Genomic DNA, 15,235 nt, shown 5'->3' with positions numbered 1-15,235 from the left:
GCTGTTTAGATCATTTCAAATAGGAATAAACATTGACCTTGAAATTTAGGAGATTATAGGTTGTTCTCTAATTTTGATCTCCAGTGTATATCTGCATTCAACAAAACTATTATGCCCCGTACACACGATCGGATTTCCTGACAACAAATGTAGGATGTGAGCTTGTTGGCGGAAAGTCAGACCCTGTGTATGCCCCATTGAACATTTGTTGTTGGACGTTTTCCACCAACAAATGTTGGCTAGCATGCTCTCAAATTTTCCACCAACAAATGTTTTGATTTTTCCGATTGTGTGTACACTAGCCCGTCGAGCAAAAGTCCAAAGTACAGACACGCATGCTCGGAATCACGCATCACTATTGAACTTCCTTTTTATCAGCCGTCGTATGTGTATGCAAGACAAGTTGGAGCCAACACCCTTCGGACAAAAATCCACGGTTTTGTTGTCGGAAAGTCCGATCGTGTGTACGGGGCATAATTCTGTTATTCCTACACTATCTATCAAATCTTATCTCCCACAGACTTTATTTTTTTAGGCATCAAATGTAATTTTTGTGTTCGAGCAGATTTGTAATGTCTAAAGATGTTTTGGCACTGAGGCTATAGGGAATAGAATGTTTTTTATGTAGCCCATTAAATAGCTTTCGATAATCTTGGCATATTTTCAGGATTGAGAGCTTATCTGATGACTGTGGGTTCCTCACATATTATTATTATTATTAATTTTACAGGATTTATATAGATTTATATAGTAAAGCAGCGCTTTACAATATGAAGGCAGACAGTACAGTTGCAATACAATTCAATACAGGAGGAATCAGAGGGCCCTGCTCGTTAGCCCTTGTACACATGGTCGGAGATTCCGACAGAATGTGTCCGATCGGACCGTTTTGTCGGATATTCTGACTGTGTGTAGTCTCCATCGGAGTGTTTCCGTCGGAGTATCCGACGGACCAAGTTTTCCAACTTATTGGTAAAATTTTCCGACAAAATGCTCCGATCGGACATACTCCGATCATGTGTAGAGAATTCCGATCGGACAAAGTGCCACGCATGCTCAGATCAAATTCCTACATCAAAGCTATTGGCTACTAGCCTGAACGTAGTCCCGTCGTAACGAAATAACGTCATCACGTTCTGAACGATCGTATTTTCCGACAACTTTTTTTCCGACCGTGTGTAAGCAACAGTTTCGGAATGTCCGACCGCGTGTACAAGGGCTTAAAGTTTACAATGTAGAAGGGAGGGTCAAGTGAAACAAAAGGTAACACCTGTGGGGGGTGAGCTATTTGTGAAAATTAAAATACAGTTGTTAGGTGTGCATAGGATAGGCTTCTGAAGAGGAGGGTTTTCAGGGATTATCTAAAAGCTAATAGATTATTAGATAATCTGACAGATTGGGGTAGGGAATTCCATAGGATTGGAGAGGCTCTGGAAAAGTCCTGGAGGCGAGCGTGGGAGGAGGTGACGAGGGAACTAGAGAGCAGGCAGTCTTGACAGCAACATAGAACGATTAGGTTGGTATTTTGAGACTAGTGATGTAGCTGGGGGCTAAGAGGTGTATGGCTTTGTAAATTGTTGTAAGTATACTGCAGCTTACCTTCGATGTGGTGGCTGCATTCATTGCAATCCAATGCATTTAATCTTTTTTCAAGTTTTTGAATTCTTTATTTTTACCTAGTGCTAGTGATCTACACAGTAATCCTACTTCCTGTACAAGGCTGACAACATTCACTAAGCTGTGTCTATAGAATAGTCTTCCTCAAACTTTTTACCCCTAAGGAACCCTCAAAATAATTTTTAGGTCTTGTGAAAACCTTTCTAAAACCAATTAGTTGGGGGACCAGTGGGAAAATAGGAAGAAGGCCTCCTTTACAATAGTGGTCAAAATTCCAACCTTGCAGATAGCAAAAAAGGCCATTTGTGTCATGCTATTGACTCTACCATATGACACTGGCCCCAGAACTATGAAGGCACCATCAAATGGGTGGTCAGTCAGTCACAGCTCAATGTACCCCTGACAACATCTGGAGGAACCATAGGGTTCCATGGAACCCAAGTTGGGAATTGCTGCTATAGGATAAGCATTGTCAACCTGTAGGTTAATTGGCTTCTGTCCAAAATTGACCCTTGTGTATGAATGGGGACCTTGGATCGTGGGCTCCTTGAGGGTAGGGACCGATGTGAGTGTGCAATGTACAAGGATAGGGACAATTGTAGACTCTCACTTAGGTTGAACTGGTTGGACTGGTGTCTTTATTCAACCTTACTAACTATGTATCTATGTAACCTAGTAAGAAAGTGTGTTAGGTCTACTGAACACCTTTCCTTCATCTTATCTCCTTAAATAAGGCAACCCAGAAGATTTAGGCAGGGCTGATAACATAGTTTAAAATGTGATTGAAGAATTGCCATATCACTACAGGAAGTGGTGAACCCTAGATTTTTTTTTCTCAGTATATAAAAAGAGGGAAGAATTACGTTGTTGATGGGAGGGCAGCCCATTTTTCTATATGTATCCCCTACATTTATGTGTTTACCATGGCAGGTAACATTTTGGGCCAGAGCTCTATTTAAAATCAATTTTCATGGGGATGTTAACAAAACACTTTCAATGGTATGCTTAAGAGACCAATAGGGAGCAAAGAGAAGTTTGTTTTTAGACTTTATGTACACTTTAATGGTGCTCATCTACTATGAAATTTGCCGCTACTAATACTGGCTTCAAATTGGCAAATGTTTAACAGATTTGACCACTTGTAAAATAAAGAAAGTCAAGTTGAGCCCTGATATTACACTCCTCAGCTAGCCCTGAGGGCCTGCAAATTATAATTGATAATTTGAACATGCTGATTACACATATCATTGATGCTCATTTGTTTATTTGTGTAACAGCAAGAAAATGAATGTTATAGCGTTCCATTTCTTAATTGCCTTACACATCCTACAAAACTAATTACTGCAATTTCTTAAACACCCTGCAGCCCACCACCTGTGACTCACAATATTTCATGCTTTTAATATCTAATACTATAACATGCAGAATGGTTTCTTTTTATTTTCATTTCTGCCAATGATGCCATGGGTGAGACTGATAGTGTGTGTTGGGCAACTGTCTTGGGAAATAACATTCAAAGGAATGTAGATTAAAGTTTTCAATTGCTTGTGTTTAGGGATTTCAATATTTTCTCATTCTAAAAATATACCATGATCATTAGATCTTCTTTAAACATCCTGGAATTACAGTATGTGCTACAGTAGGAGGTAGCATACACACGAGATGGTGGATGACAGACCTGACCATTGTAAAGAAATTCTGTAATTTATTTTAACATAAACATGCATTGTCATTTCTGCCAGACGCTCTTGTTTATGCATCATTCAGATATTCAAAGCATAATTCTGAGATCAGTCACCAAAGGGATATCTAAAGTATTGTAGAGTGCCCACAAACACAGCTGCCTCTAAGAAACTGGATGGGGGTCACAGCTATCCCATGTCTATGGCTGGCATCTAAACCTGGCCGGCTCAAGTAAGGCACCACTACACCAAAAACATTGTGCATTGTTATTTTGGTGACAGTACATACAGATCTTGTCAAAACTTTTTGGGACACCCTAGTAGTCAAGGGGACCACAGAATTGAGTATCTTTTTCCACTCAAGGTAGGAGGAAGAGGCCTCTTCCAAGTGATTGGGATGTTGTTTTGGTATTAAAATATAATGCCTTTAACACTTTTTTGGTATGAGTGTTAAAGGGAAGATCCGCCTTCAGCCCCAAAGGACTTGCCTTTGAACAATTTAATTTGGGAAGGCCCAAGGCAGTTTCCATAAAGCTATATATTTGTGTCCAGAAAGATTGTATCTTGGGGCAGGACCAGAGATCATGGAAAAAGGGGGACCAGCACCTTGAAGGCAAAAATACACAACAGCAAGAAGCTTTATATGGGTTCTAACTCCATCCCAAATTCTACGGAAAAAGGGGGTTTATTTGTTGCTGTCTCTTTACCCATTGAATAAAGTTTTCATAACTTTCTGGGGGTTAGGTAGAAGCACAATATTTTATGTACTAGAGAACTCACTTTTCTTGTCAATAGAGAACTCTAACGTTATAGAGCTTCAACTTGTTATGCCATGTACACAAGATCGGAAATTTTGGTCGGAAAAAACTCTGATGGTTTTGCCGATGGAATTCCGACGGGATTTCACTCAAGCTGTCTTGCATATGCACGGTCATACCAAATTCCAACCGTCAAGAACGCGGTGACATACAACACGTATGACAGGACTAGAAAAAGGAAGATCAATAGCTAGTAGCCAATGGCTTCCGTCTCATAGTTGAATCTGAGCGTGCGTGAGCTTTTGCTTGTCGGAATTGCATCCACACGAACGGATTTTCAGACAGGAACTTTCTCTGACCGAAAAATTGAGAACATGCTCTCAATCTTTTGCTGGCCAAAATTTGCATACACACGATCGCATTTTCCGACCAAAGGCTCTCATCAGTCTTTTGCTGGCCAAATTTCTGATCGCGTGTATGCGGCATTAGGCAGCAATAAGGAACGGCTTAGGGTGACCAGTTGTGCAGATAGGTGGAAACGTGGTAGTGAGCAATATGGTGACATTTTACACTAGTTCAAAGCTCAGCTATAGTGCTTTTGTGGGAGTTGGGGAACTTTGAAGTCGAAAATTTCATCCACTTATCTTAAGCTGGCCACTGGTAGAATTTAAAAAAATTCGTAGTAAAAGAATGTTCTAAAAACAATGGTTCTTTTTTTCTAATCACTAGTGGGTAAAATTTACGTTCTCAGTGATGAGAAAATTAGGAGCGGGATGGAAACATTTTCTCTAACAAATTCATTTCCAACAATGTATGTGGTTTTCATTTGGTCCATTCATTCAAAAATCAAATGTTAAGAAGCAAACAAAATCTTTGGAACAACATTTGAATGTCTTGAGAATTTTCATACAAATTTTCTTAAGACTTTTCCTAACAATTTTTGTTCAAAATTCTATCCATCTATGACTAGCTTAACAATTTGTTGTTCTAAGGCCAGCTATATGCTGTTTTGCACCGTTAATTGGCAGGCTGAATGTACCAAGTTGATCAGTCGATCAACTTGGGTACAACCAGCCTGCCAGATCCTTTTACGATTATTGCTAGAGGCTGCTATAGCTGCTAACAATAATTACGATCTTATCCCGGCAAGGACGGCATCCCTCTACCCCTGCACTGCAAGCCTTAAATGTGTATTTAGGTCTAGAGTATGGGAAAAATACATTTTTATTGCCCAATTCACTTTCGGGGCTCCCTCTGCACTTTTAGTCCAGTCTTCAGCCTTTTTTCCCCATGCTCCTGCGGTTGTGGATCTTTTGACCTCATCAAGTATAATACAGAGCCTGCAGTCTTGCACTGATCGTGAGGACACCAGAAGGACATTCCACAAGCTGGAGCATAGGGAGGAAGATTTGAATGCCAGCTGCCTGGGAAACAGGGTAGCAGGTAAGTAAAACTGCTTTTTCTGGTACCCTAGAACAAGCATTCAACCCTTGCAAATTGGAGGCAGCCCCATTGCAAAGAAGGATTTTTCCATTCTTCAATGATGAGCTTTTAAAATAAACAAGGGTATGCTTGACCCCCACTTCTTAATTTGCTCCAGTGGTGCCTGGTGCTCAAAATTTTTGTGGGGACACAAACAAACTGAAAAAAAATCCCCATCAAACACAGCCACTGTGCCCATCAAACACAGCCACTGTGCCCATCAAACACAGCCACTGTGCCCATCAATTACTGCTACTGTGCCCCAAAAAATGCTGTCAGTGTGCCCATCAATTGCCGCTACTGTGCCCCATCAAATGCTGCCAGTGTGCCCATCAATTGTCGCTACTGTGCCCCATCAAATTCTGCCAGTGTGCATCGCCTGGCACTTACCTGTCTCGCAGCAGGTTAGCGGCGGTGTCCTGCACACTCCTCAATGTCTTCTTCCGTCCTCTCTATCAAGCGTCCAATCAGGTAACAGACCCGAGCACCTGATTGGCGGTTCAGTGTTAGCAAAGCAAATTCCTTTGCTTTGCTAACACACAGCTGAGTGAACAGTGAACGCACAGCACTGTGCCCGTTGTTCACTTTTTGGGCGCCAATTAGAGCTTATGGCTCTAATCAGGTGCTTCCAAAAAACACCCCCACTGCTGTAATTCAGGTGCCCGAAAAGGGGCCGTACACCTGAATAGGGGGTGTCAGCGGCGACCATGAATCTATCTATCTATGCACTTTATGGACACACCGCCACTGCTTTGCTCCATTTATGTGGCTGTTCCTGTAATATCTGCAGTTGTTCTGCACTGATTCTCACAGCACTACCTTATTTCCAGATTAGAGAGGAAGCTATGTATCAAATACAATCAAGGGTAAATGTAAAAGCAAGAGTGTAAAAATGACAGAACCATCAATGAATACCTGTAGATAAATATTCTGCGCGTTTGCTGAAAAAAACACTATTGCTTCCTTATTTATGGAAAACTCTACTCAAAATTAAAATTGCAAACCTTGAAATGTACAAAGGTGGGCTGAGTAAGTCTGATTTTCATCCAGACCTTGCTGTATTGCACCACTCCATCCAACTCTTTGATCTGATGATCCTGGAACACACCTGCTGTTGATGCTAGAACATCCTCCTTGCTGTCTCATATACAGATAACCCAATTTAAATAATGCTGGTGCCTAAAGCATTTTTCAAAGCCAACAGTCAAAGTAAATCATGCTTTGAAGGTTTGCAGGTCTCTGGTGCTATGCAGAAGCAGATATGATTTTATAATGTACAGTGACTTGAACAGGCACATTCCTACCATCCTCCTACTGGGTCTCATGTATCGGTGTGTGCTGATTTTCCAAAGACGCTGAATTTAGAGTAAGGTGAATTGAATCAACTTTATCACCTAAGCATAGATAGTGTTTACTGTATAGCATTATGCTACACTCATAGGTGTTCACAGACTATTGCATTAGGGTGTGCACCCCAAAACTCAAAACACACATGCATGTGTGTGTCGTGTATATATACACTATATTACCAAAAGTATTGGGATGCCTTTACATGCACATAAACATTAATGTGTAAAGGCAGGCATCCCAATACCTTTGGTAATATAGTGTATATAGCCCTGGCACACTGAACTTCCTGCAGCACAGTGAAAGAAGTGCGTAAGCAGAGTCAGTGAGGGAGATTTCCCATCTCCCTGAGGCTATACAGAGCAATAATGCTAATGCACACTAGGTGATTAGGATGTGCCCAGGCACAGCCGGTGTTCTGCCATATAGCATCCGGCCATCTAGAACGTGGGCTTGCGCAGTACGGAGCAGAAGGAGATTGGGAAAATCTCCGAAGATGAACGGCGCCTGCGCCGTGAGTCAAGGTGCTAGCCTCATCATCCAAGTGGACATAGGGCTGCACATATTAGAGGGCCCCTCGCGGGCTCGCTTCGCTCGCCACGCTTCGGGCTTGGCCTCGCTGCACTCAGCTCCTTTTATTCTAACTCTATGTCCACTGGATGATGGGGCTAGAACCTGGACTCACGGCGCAGGCGCCGTTCATCTTCGGCTATTTTCGGAATCTGTGTGTCCTGTGTACTGTGCATGCTCAGTACACAGCGGACACTATCCGATGGGGGACACTATCTGATAGTACACCTGCACACTGTTTGCACCCACCCATGGCTACACTGATAGCCTAAAGTACACTGATCTAGTCCAGTTTCTGATGACACTGCCAAAATTTGAGTGTAGCAATATGGACTACAATCATAAAGCACCATACCTTCCAGATTCTTAAAGAATGGTCTAGTGATCAGTGTATCAGGTGACATCATATTTGTGTGCCAAGCAAAAGGATTGTGGGATGTATAGTTCTCCCATCAGATAATTGCTTTGCGCGAGTATGTGCCAGGACTACATATCCCAGGGATCTTTGCTGCCATTGGAAATTGCTGGGAGTAGCTATAAAAGAAGCAAAAGCCCGCGTGGAGCTCTCTTCCTCCCGGGACTGATGCAAGACGGACCTCTCTGTACAACTGGGAGAGAGCGGTCACGGCCTACCATGCAGAGTACTACAATTGTATTTGTCTCACTGGGTGCTTTGCATTATACTGTTACCTAATGGTGTACAATTGATCATTTAAAAGCGCTGCTTTGCCTTAAGGACTTTTTTCGAAATGAATATTATGGCTTATAGATTATGATGTATTATATTAATATAGTGGCCGCAAAATTTTTGCCAATTTCTGCAAATCTTTGCTAATTTAATAAAGAGTAATTTACCCTCATATACACTGAAGCGCCGGATTAGTAACCCTCTTTACTTCACTTGGCATTTTGTTATTTCATGTATTTTCTGGCAGCTATGGATGCTTTACAATTTTTAAACAATCTAAATTAAATTTGAAATCTTTGCTCTCTACTAAGGGGGGTATAAAAGACAACACGGATGTCACAAGTTCATTACTATCTCTTGGTAATGTACTGGAAAAACAGGTGAAAACTTGGTGGAATATATGCAAAAAAAAAATTATTATGCGCAGCCTTAGATTGAAAGTCAGCCTCCATGATGGGTTATGTTGCGTACACACACACAACCGGACTTTCCGGCAGAAAAGATCCGACGGTCTTCCCGACGGAGTTCCGACTGAACGGACTTGCCCACACACGAACGGACCAAAGTCCGTTAGTTTTGAATGTGATGACGTACGACGGGACTAGAAAAGGAAGTTCAATAGCCAGTAGCCAATAGCTGCCCTTGCGTTGTAATTGGTCCGACGGACCAGCATACAGACGAACGGTTTTCTGTTCATTTCATCGGACAGATTTGAAACATGTTCTATTTCTAGGTCCGTCTGAATTTTTGAAGAAAAAAGTCAGATGAAGCCCACACACGATCGTAATATCCGACGGAATGATTCCGTCGGACCTTCTCTGCCGGAAAGTCCGGTCGTGTGTACGTGGCATTAGACGACCCCGAATCCCAATCTGAGTGGCCTGATTTTTTTTTTTTTTTAATGGGGTGGGTGGGATTAAAGCTCCAAGAACTTGTACTTAATACGAAAAGGAAAATTGGATTACTGGAGGATAAGATAACAGAATTTCAGATCCAATTAGATCCCATGAAAACTACATCCCAAGTGATAGAATTTAATAAAGAAATCACTAAGATTCGAAAAAATTGATCGTGATACACAAAAAAAGAAATCAAAAAAATTCCGTAGGGACATTGAGGACTTTAAAAAATCATACAATTTACCTATGGCAGAATTCTATTCCGGTTACAGATCATATGGACATACAAGTGCAGCCGATGGGGGAAGCACCCGTGAGTAATATCTGACCTAAAGGGGGGAATAATACCATAGGACAACCTCCTTCCAGGCCATATACTAGGACTAACAATAAACCACGAGGTCAGGGCACCCCAAGAAACCACAATAGGGGAAGGGGGAAGTAAAAAGGGTGCACAGAGGGAAGTGAGTAATAATACTATTTACTATAACCAGTACCCATAAACTGACAACAGGTATGCGGGACCACCACCTCTCCCTTTAGCCAACCATTTTGAACCCCTGTATGACCAAAGAGAAGTTTATAACCCACCGTCTCCTTATCCCTACACACCTCCAAGGTCTTTTTTAGGGAGAGGAGGGAGAGGGAATCCGAGAGAATGACGCCCGGTGGATGGGTAGCCCCCCTCGTTCCTTCCAACGTCCTAGAGAACAGGGATGGTGGTGCCCTCCGGAGACAGAGAAACCATAAACACCACAGGTAGAGGAACAAAGGGACATAAATACATCACAGGGTGAAGGGCAGAACGAAAAGTCCAAGAGAAAAAGAAGGGAGGCAGACTAATAGGATTTTATAACCTTACCAACATCACACTAACATATATAAAGAAATAAATATCCTAAATACTGGTCTGAAACATTCCACAAAAAAAAAAAAATGTAATGTTTATATTGATATTCAAAAAACTGTATGCAAGATAAACATGAAATAGTCTTTTTTTGGGCAACTAAGCTCATGTAGTAAGACGGATGGAGAACGTTACCTTAGGAGTTAATAGTGGCTTCAAAAATACATCTTTAGTCAACCCCCCTCCCCCCATGACTAACCATCACAGGTCTTTAAACAATTAGTTTTGAGAGACCTAGAGGCAATTGTCCCCCAAAAAAAACACATTGATACAAGGTATATACACAGGAAGGTTCACCAGGTCATGGCCGTGCAGATGAGCAGGTAATTTTAAGCAGTCCTCTAGGGGGCCGTTCTACAAGAGCAGCGGGTGACCCTGTTGGTACCCTATTGCTCATTATTCAAAATTGAGGGACCTAGGCGGGTTATTCTTGGCCGAACAGCATCTGCAGCCAATCAGCTGCAGGCACTGTTTGGCTGCAACCACTGTATTTAACATACAATAGCCTCTGTCCAAGGTTTGTCTATCCGAGCTGTATGGAGTAACCTGTTAGATTTTTTTTTTCGTTCAGCCCATGGCCAGCTTGAGTATCTCACTTTTACTTGTGGCTTGGAAATTTCTCTTTACCTCTTTAAATACCCTTTTGCTTACTTATTAAGGTTTTCTGTTCCCTAGGGCCCCAACCATCCGAGGAATCTGGCACGGAAGCTCACTTCAAGGTTTCAGATGCTCTGGAGGATGGAGTATGGAGTGCTGCAGTGGTCAGCAGTGAGGGAGACTCCCTTGTTCTTTCCATCCGCGCCCCACCTGATGCCCGCATTGGACACTACAGCTTCACTTTGGAGACCTCTAACGGAACTGAGGAGAATTCCTGCATTGTTGGGGAATTCAATCTTATTTTTAATCCATGGTGCCCAGGTAAGTGAATTAAGTTCCAACTGACAAGCAGGAAACTTTTGGGCGATATATTTTACAGTATATACCAAGGTTTCATCATGCACAAATAAAAATCCATCAAAATGGGAAATTGACTTTTGAGGTTAGAGCATTAAAGTGGAGTTCCGCTCATACAAATGGCAATTATTTTTTTTTTTTAATATGTATTTTTTTTTTTACGAATTTCAATACCTATAATTTAATAGTTATTTAGAATTTTCGGATTTTCATTCAAATTTATGAATTTGCAAATTTATGAATTGTGATCATAACGAATGACCTTAAAATTGAAAAAAAAACAAAAAAACGAAGGAAATGAAAACGAACAAATTTTTTGGCAGCGCGCATGTCTAGTCTTTTTCCTACATCTGTTCAAAGTGCAGAATTTATAAAGCTTGTCTGAGCCAAGATAAAAAAAAGGGGCAGAGCTGAAATTACACACTGCAGAGCTCAGTGAGAAGAGCTCGGAGACGCACAGCACACAGGATCAAAGCTGAAGCTTTCAATGAACTGGAGCTCCCTCCCCTGTCGCCTTTTTTCTCTTGGTGTCAGGAGAACTTGTTAGAAGTGATTCATGCTGATAGCAGAGCAACAAAGCAGCAGACAGAAAGGCACTTAGTGTTCTTAATTGAGACACACTATAGAAAGATATGTTTTGTTCATATTTCATGTCTAAGGTTTACAGATACTTTAAAGTAAACATATCACAAACCTGGGGTAAGCTGAGCAAAAACAATGAACAAAAACAAAACCACAGGTTGCCCTTAGTAAAAACTGGAATTTTGGGGGGGGTTTAAGATTCATACTTACTGGATGCAGCATTGGTCCTCCACCAGCTCTAAGACCGATGATCCCTCGGTTCTCAATGCTCCGGGAGCAGAGCACTGGCTCTCTACCCCCTCTGCACTCACTAGAGCTGGGCTGTGGCAGGGACGGGAGTGGCTGGATCAGGCTGAGCCAGATGCCAGTCCAGGCATCCAATTAAATGACACCTCAAATTTATTTGGGATTTTTAAGGCAATATAGAAAAAAATAGATTATACTAAAATGTATATGAAAAAATATATACATTTTTATTACAACTATCAAACAACATTACAATACCACAAAAATCCATAAAATGACAGTGTTGTGCTAACATATGTATATGGCATAGAATATTACTACATGCGTACACTCTATACAGCAAAACAAGCAGCTCTTTTCCTACGCGTTTTGAAAAATATGTATTAATAATTTCTTCTTCAGGGAAGCCACTGTCTGTAAGCACACAACAAACAATCAATATTACAAAAAAATCACATATATACAAATGAACATAATATATTAAAACCCAATACTTGAATACTCACATGCTGATTTTTTATGCCAAAATAGGCATTTTCTCTTGTTTTGGCGACTGTCCCAAAGACGGAAAAACAAGCCAAGAGAAGAGAGGATAGAACCAAAAAAGTGAAGATGGTAAGGATCTGTTACAGTATCACCGCATTCAAAACCCTGGAGTTGAAATAAACTCAACAAAGGATGGGAATAAAAGGTTCCTTTACATAAATGTCCGATGGCCCATCAGATAGGAAAATGTTATGTTGTATGAGCCTCAGTCTTGTCTAGGAAACCTAAAACAAAGAGAACCAAGGAATATTTTAGTCTAATCCCTATCGTTACACTTGTCATAAAAAGGGGGTTCCTAAAACGTAGCTTACCGCCATATCGAGGTTCAACGTTTCCCAATCTTTTTACCAACATCACCGAATCTGGAGAATCCAAGGGACATAAGAAAAATTCCCACCTGCTTAGGGCTTCTGGCGTCTGCCTTAAATAGCCCTTATTGAGTAGATTGGCGCCAAAAAGTTCCCCCAATGGAAATGGAGACTCCTCCCATCTATCCAGCAACTCATTTCTAATAGGAGGTTCTTTAATGAACTCCTCCTCGTTTATAATAGCATCTTTTTTCATTGGAGATCGCAATTGGCAATTACTCCAAGTATGAAGTCCCTTATTGGTCAAATAGCGGCGTTTTGTCGCACTTCCGGTGCGTCATCTTCCACCGGAACCGGAAGTGACGTCATTTTCACCCGGAACCGGAAATGACGTCATTTTCCGGAACCGGACGTGCCGCTTTTTTTAGACTTCCAGAGGTGACATCCTCTCTCCACTGAACAATAACTGTATACAATAACCACACGTGATTTCAAACACACGGGAGGAAACAAATAATAAATAATGGATCGCTGAATCTGTTGCAATCCGCTTCAAAGGGCATAAAGTGGCCGTCGGGGGGTAAAGCCAATGCCCACGTAGGTGGCAAAAAAGAGGGGAGCAGAAAAAGGGTTAAATATAACCCCAACAACAACCCCCTCCCAATAAAGCCACACGGGTGGGCTTACCTGTGCCGGGAACGCGGTGACCACAGATCCCATCAAACCTATTGTAAATCGCACTTATGAACATGTGTTAGAGACATCAAGTATTGTTCACATAGAAAAAATTATGTACAAAAATACAACTATATTTATTTTTTATAAGTTTGAAGGTTTTTTTTTTTTTTTCTCTCCTTCAAACTTATAAATAAAAAATAAATATAGTTGTTTTTTTGTATATAATTTTTTCTATGTGAACAATACTTGATGTCTCTAACACATGTTCATAAGTGCGATTTACAATAGGTTTGATGGGATCTGTGGTCAACGCGTTCCCGGCACAGGTAAGCCCACCCGTGTGGCTTTATTGGGAGGGGGTTGTTGTTGGGGTTATATTTAACCCTTTTTCTGCTCCCCTCTTTTTTGCCACCTACGTGGGCATTGGCTTTACCCCCGACGGCCACTTTATGTGGCGGTCGGGTGTTTACCTAATTTATTTCTGTGTCGGTGGCTTTAGTTCTTGCCTTATTGACATATCGCAGGGGACAAATTCAATTGGTGTTCATCTGTGGATTTTTGGTCACCTTTGTGGATTAATTTCCACATGCCCATCAATAAGAGTCGATTGAGATAAGCCCTTTGAAGCGGATTGCAACAGATTCAGCGATCCATTATTTATTATTTGTTTCCTCCCGTGTGTTTGAAATCACGTGTGGTTATCGTATACAGTTATTGTTCAGTGGAGAGAGGATGTCACCTCTGGAAGTCTAAAAAAAGCGTCACGCCCGGTTCCAGAAAATGACGTCATTTCCGGTTCCGGGTGAAAATGACGTCACTTCCGGTTCTGGCGGAAGATGACGCACCGGAAGTGCGACAAATAGCGGCAAAACGCCGCTATTTGACCAATAAGGGACTTCATACTTGGAGTAATTACCAAGTGCGATCTCCAATGAAAAAAGATGCTATTATAAATGAGGAGGAGTTCATTAAAGAACCTCCTATTAGAAATGAGTTGCTGGATAGATGGGAGGAGTCTCCATTTCCATTGGGGGAACTTTTTGGCGCCAATCTACTCAATAAGGGCTATTTAAGGCAGACGCCAGAAGCCCTAAGCAGTTGGGAATTTTTCTTATGTCCCTTGGATTCTCCAGATTCGGTGATATTGGTAAAAAGATTGGGAAACGTTGAACCTCGATATAGCGGTAAGCTACGTTTTAGGAACCCCCTTTTTATGACAAGTGTAACGATAGGGATTAGACTAAAATATTCCTTGGTTCTCTTTGTTTTAGGTTTCCTAGACAAGACTGAGGCTCATACAACATAACATTTTCCTATCTGATGGGCCATCGGACATTTATGTAAAGGAACCTTTTATTCCCATCCTTTGTTGAGTTTATTTCAACTCCAGGGTTTTGAATGCGGTGATACTGTAACAGATCCTTACCATCCTTACCATCTTCACTTTTTTGGTTCTATCCTCTCTTCTCTTGGCTTGTTTTTCCGTCTTTGGGACAGTCGCCAAAACAAGAGAAAATGCCTATTTTGGCATAAAAAAATCAGCATGTGAGTATTCAAGTATTGGGTTTTAATATATTATGTTCATTTGTATATATGTGATTTTTTTGTAATATTGATTGTTTGTTGTGTGCTTACAGACAGTGGCTTCCCTGAAGAAGAAATTATTAATACATATTTTTCGAAACGCGTAGGAAAAGAGCTGCTTGTTTTGCTGTATAGTGTGTACGCATGTAGTAATATTCTATGCCATATACATATGTTAGCACAACACTGTCATTTTATGGATTTTTGTGGTATTGTAATGTTGTTTGATAGTTGTAATAAAAATTTATATATTTTTTCATATACATTTTAGTATAATATATTTTTTTCTATATTGCCTTAAAAATCCCAAATAAATTTGAGGTGTCATTTAATTATATCTACTATTTACGGGATGATGGCAATAACATGCCATAGCTCATGAGTCCA

General features: G+C 41.0%; 1 protein-coding gene across 1 annotated transcript in view; it reads left to right on the top strand.

The window, feature by feature from the left end:
• TGM2 (transglutaminase 2) overlaps positions 1-15,235 on the top strand; it is a 113,831-nt gene that overhangs the window by 27,825 nt on the left and 70,771 nt on the right. The window contains exon 3 of the mRNA XM_077459047.1: positions 10,626-10,868. Coding sequence (XP_077315173.1) covers positions 10,626-10,868 — 243 coding nt within the window. The remainder of the gene's footprint in view (positions 1-10,625; positions 10,869-15,235) is intronic.

The sequence above is a fragment of the Lithobates pipiens genome, unplaced genomic scaffold (assembly GCF_037356315.1).
Source record: "Lithobates pipiens isolate NorthernLeopardFrog02 unplaced genomic scaffold, aLitPip1_a1.2 Scaffold_28, whole genome shotgun sequence".
NCBI lineage: Eukaryota > Metazoa > Chordata > Amphibia > Anura > Ranidae > Lithobates > Lithobates pipiens.
This window is presented reverse-complemented; position numbering and strand designations above follow the sequence as displayed.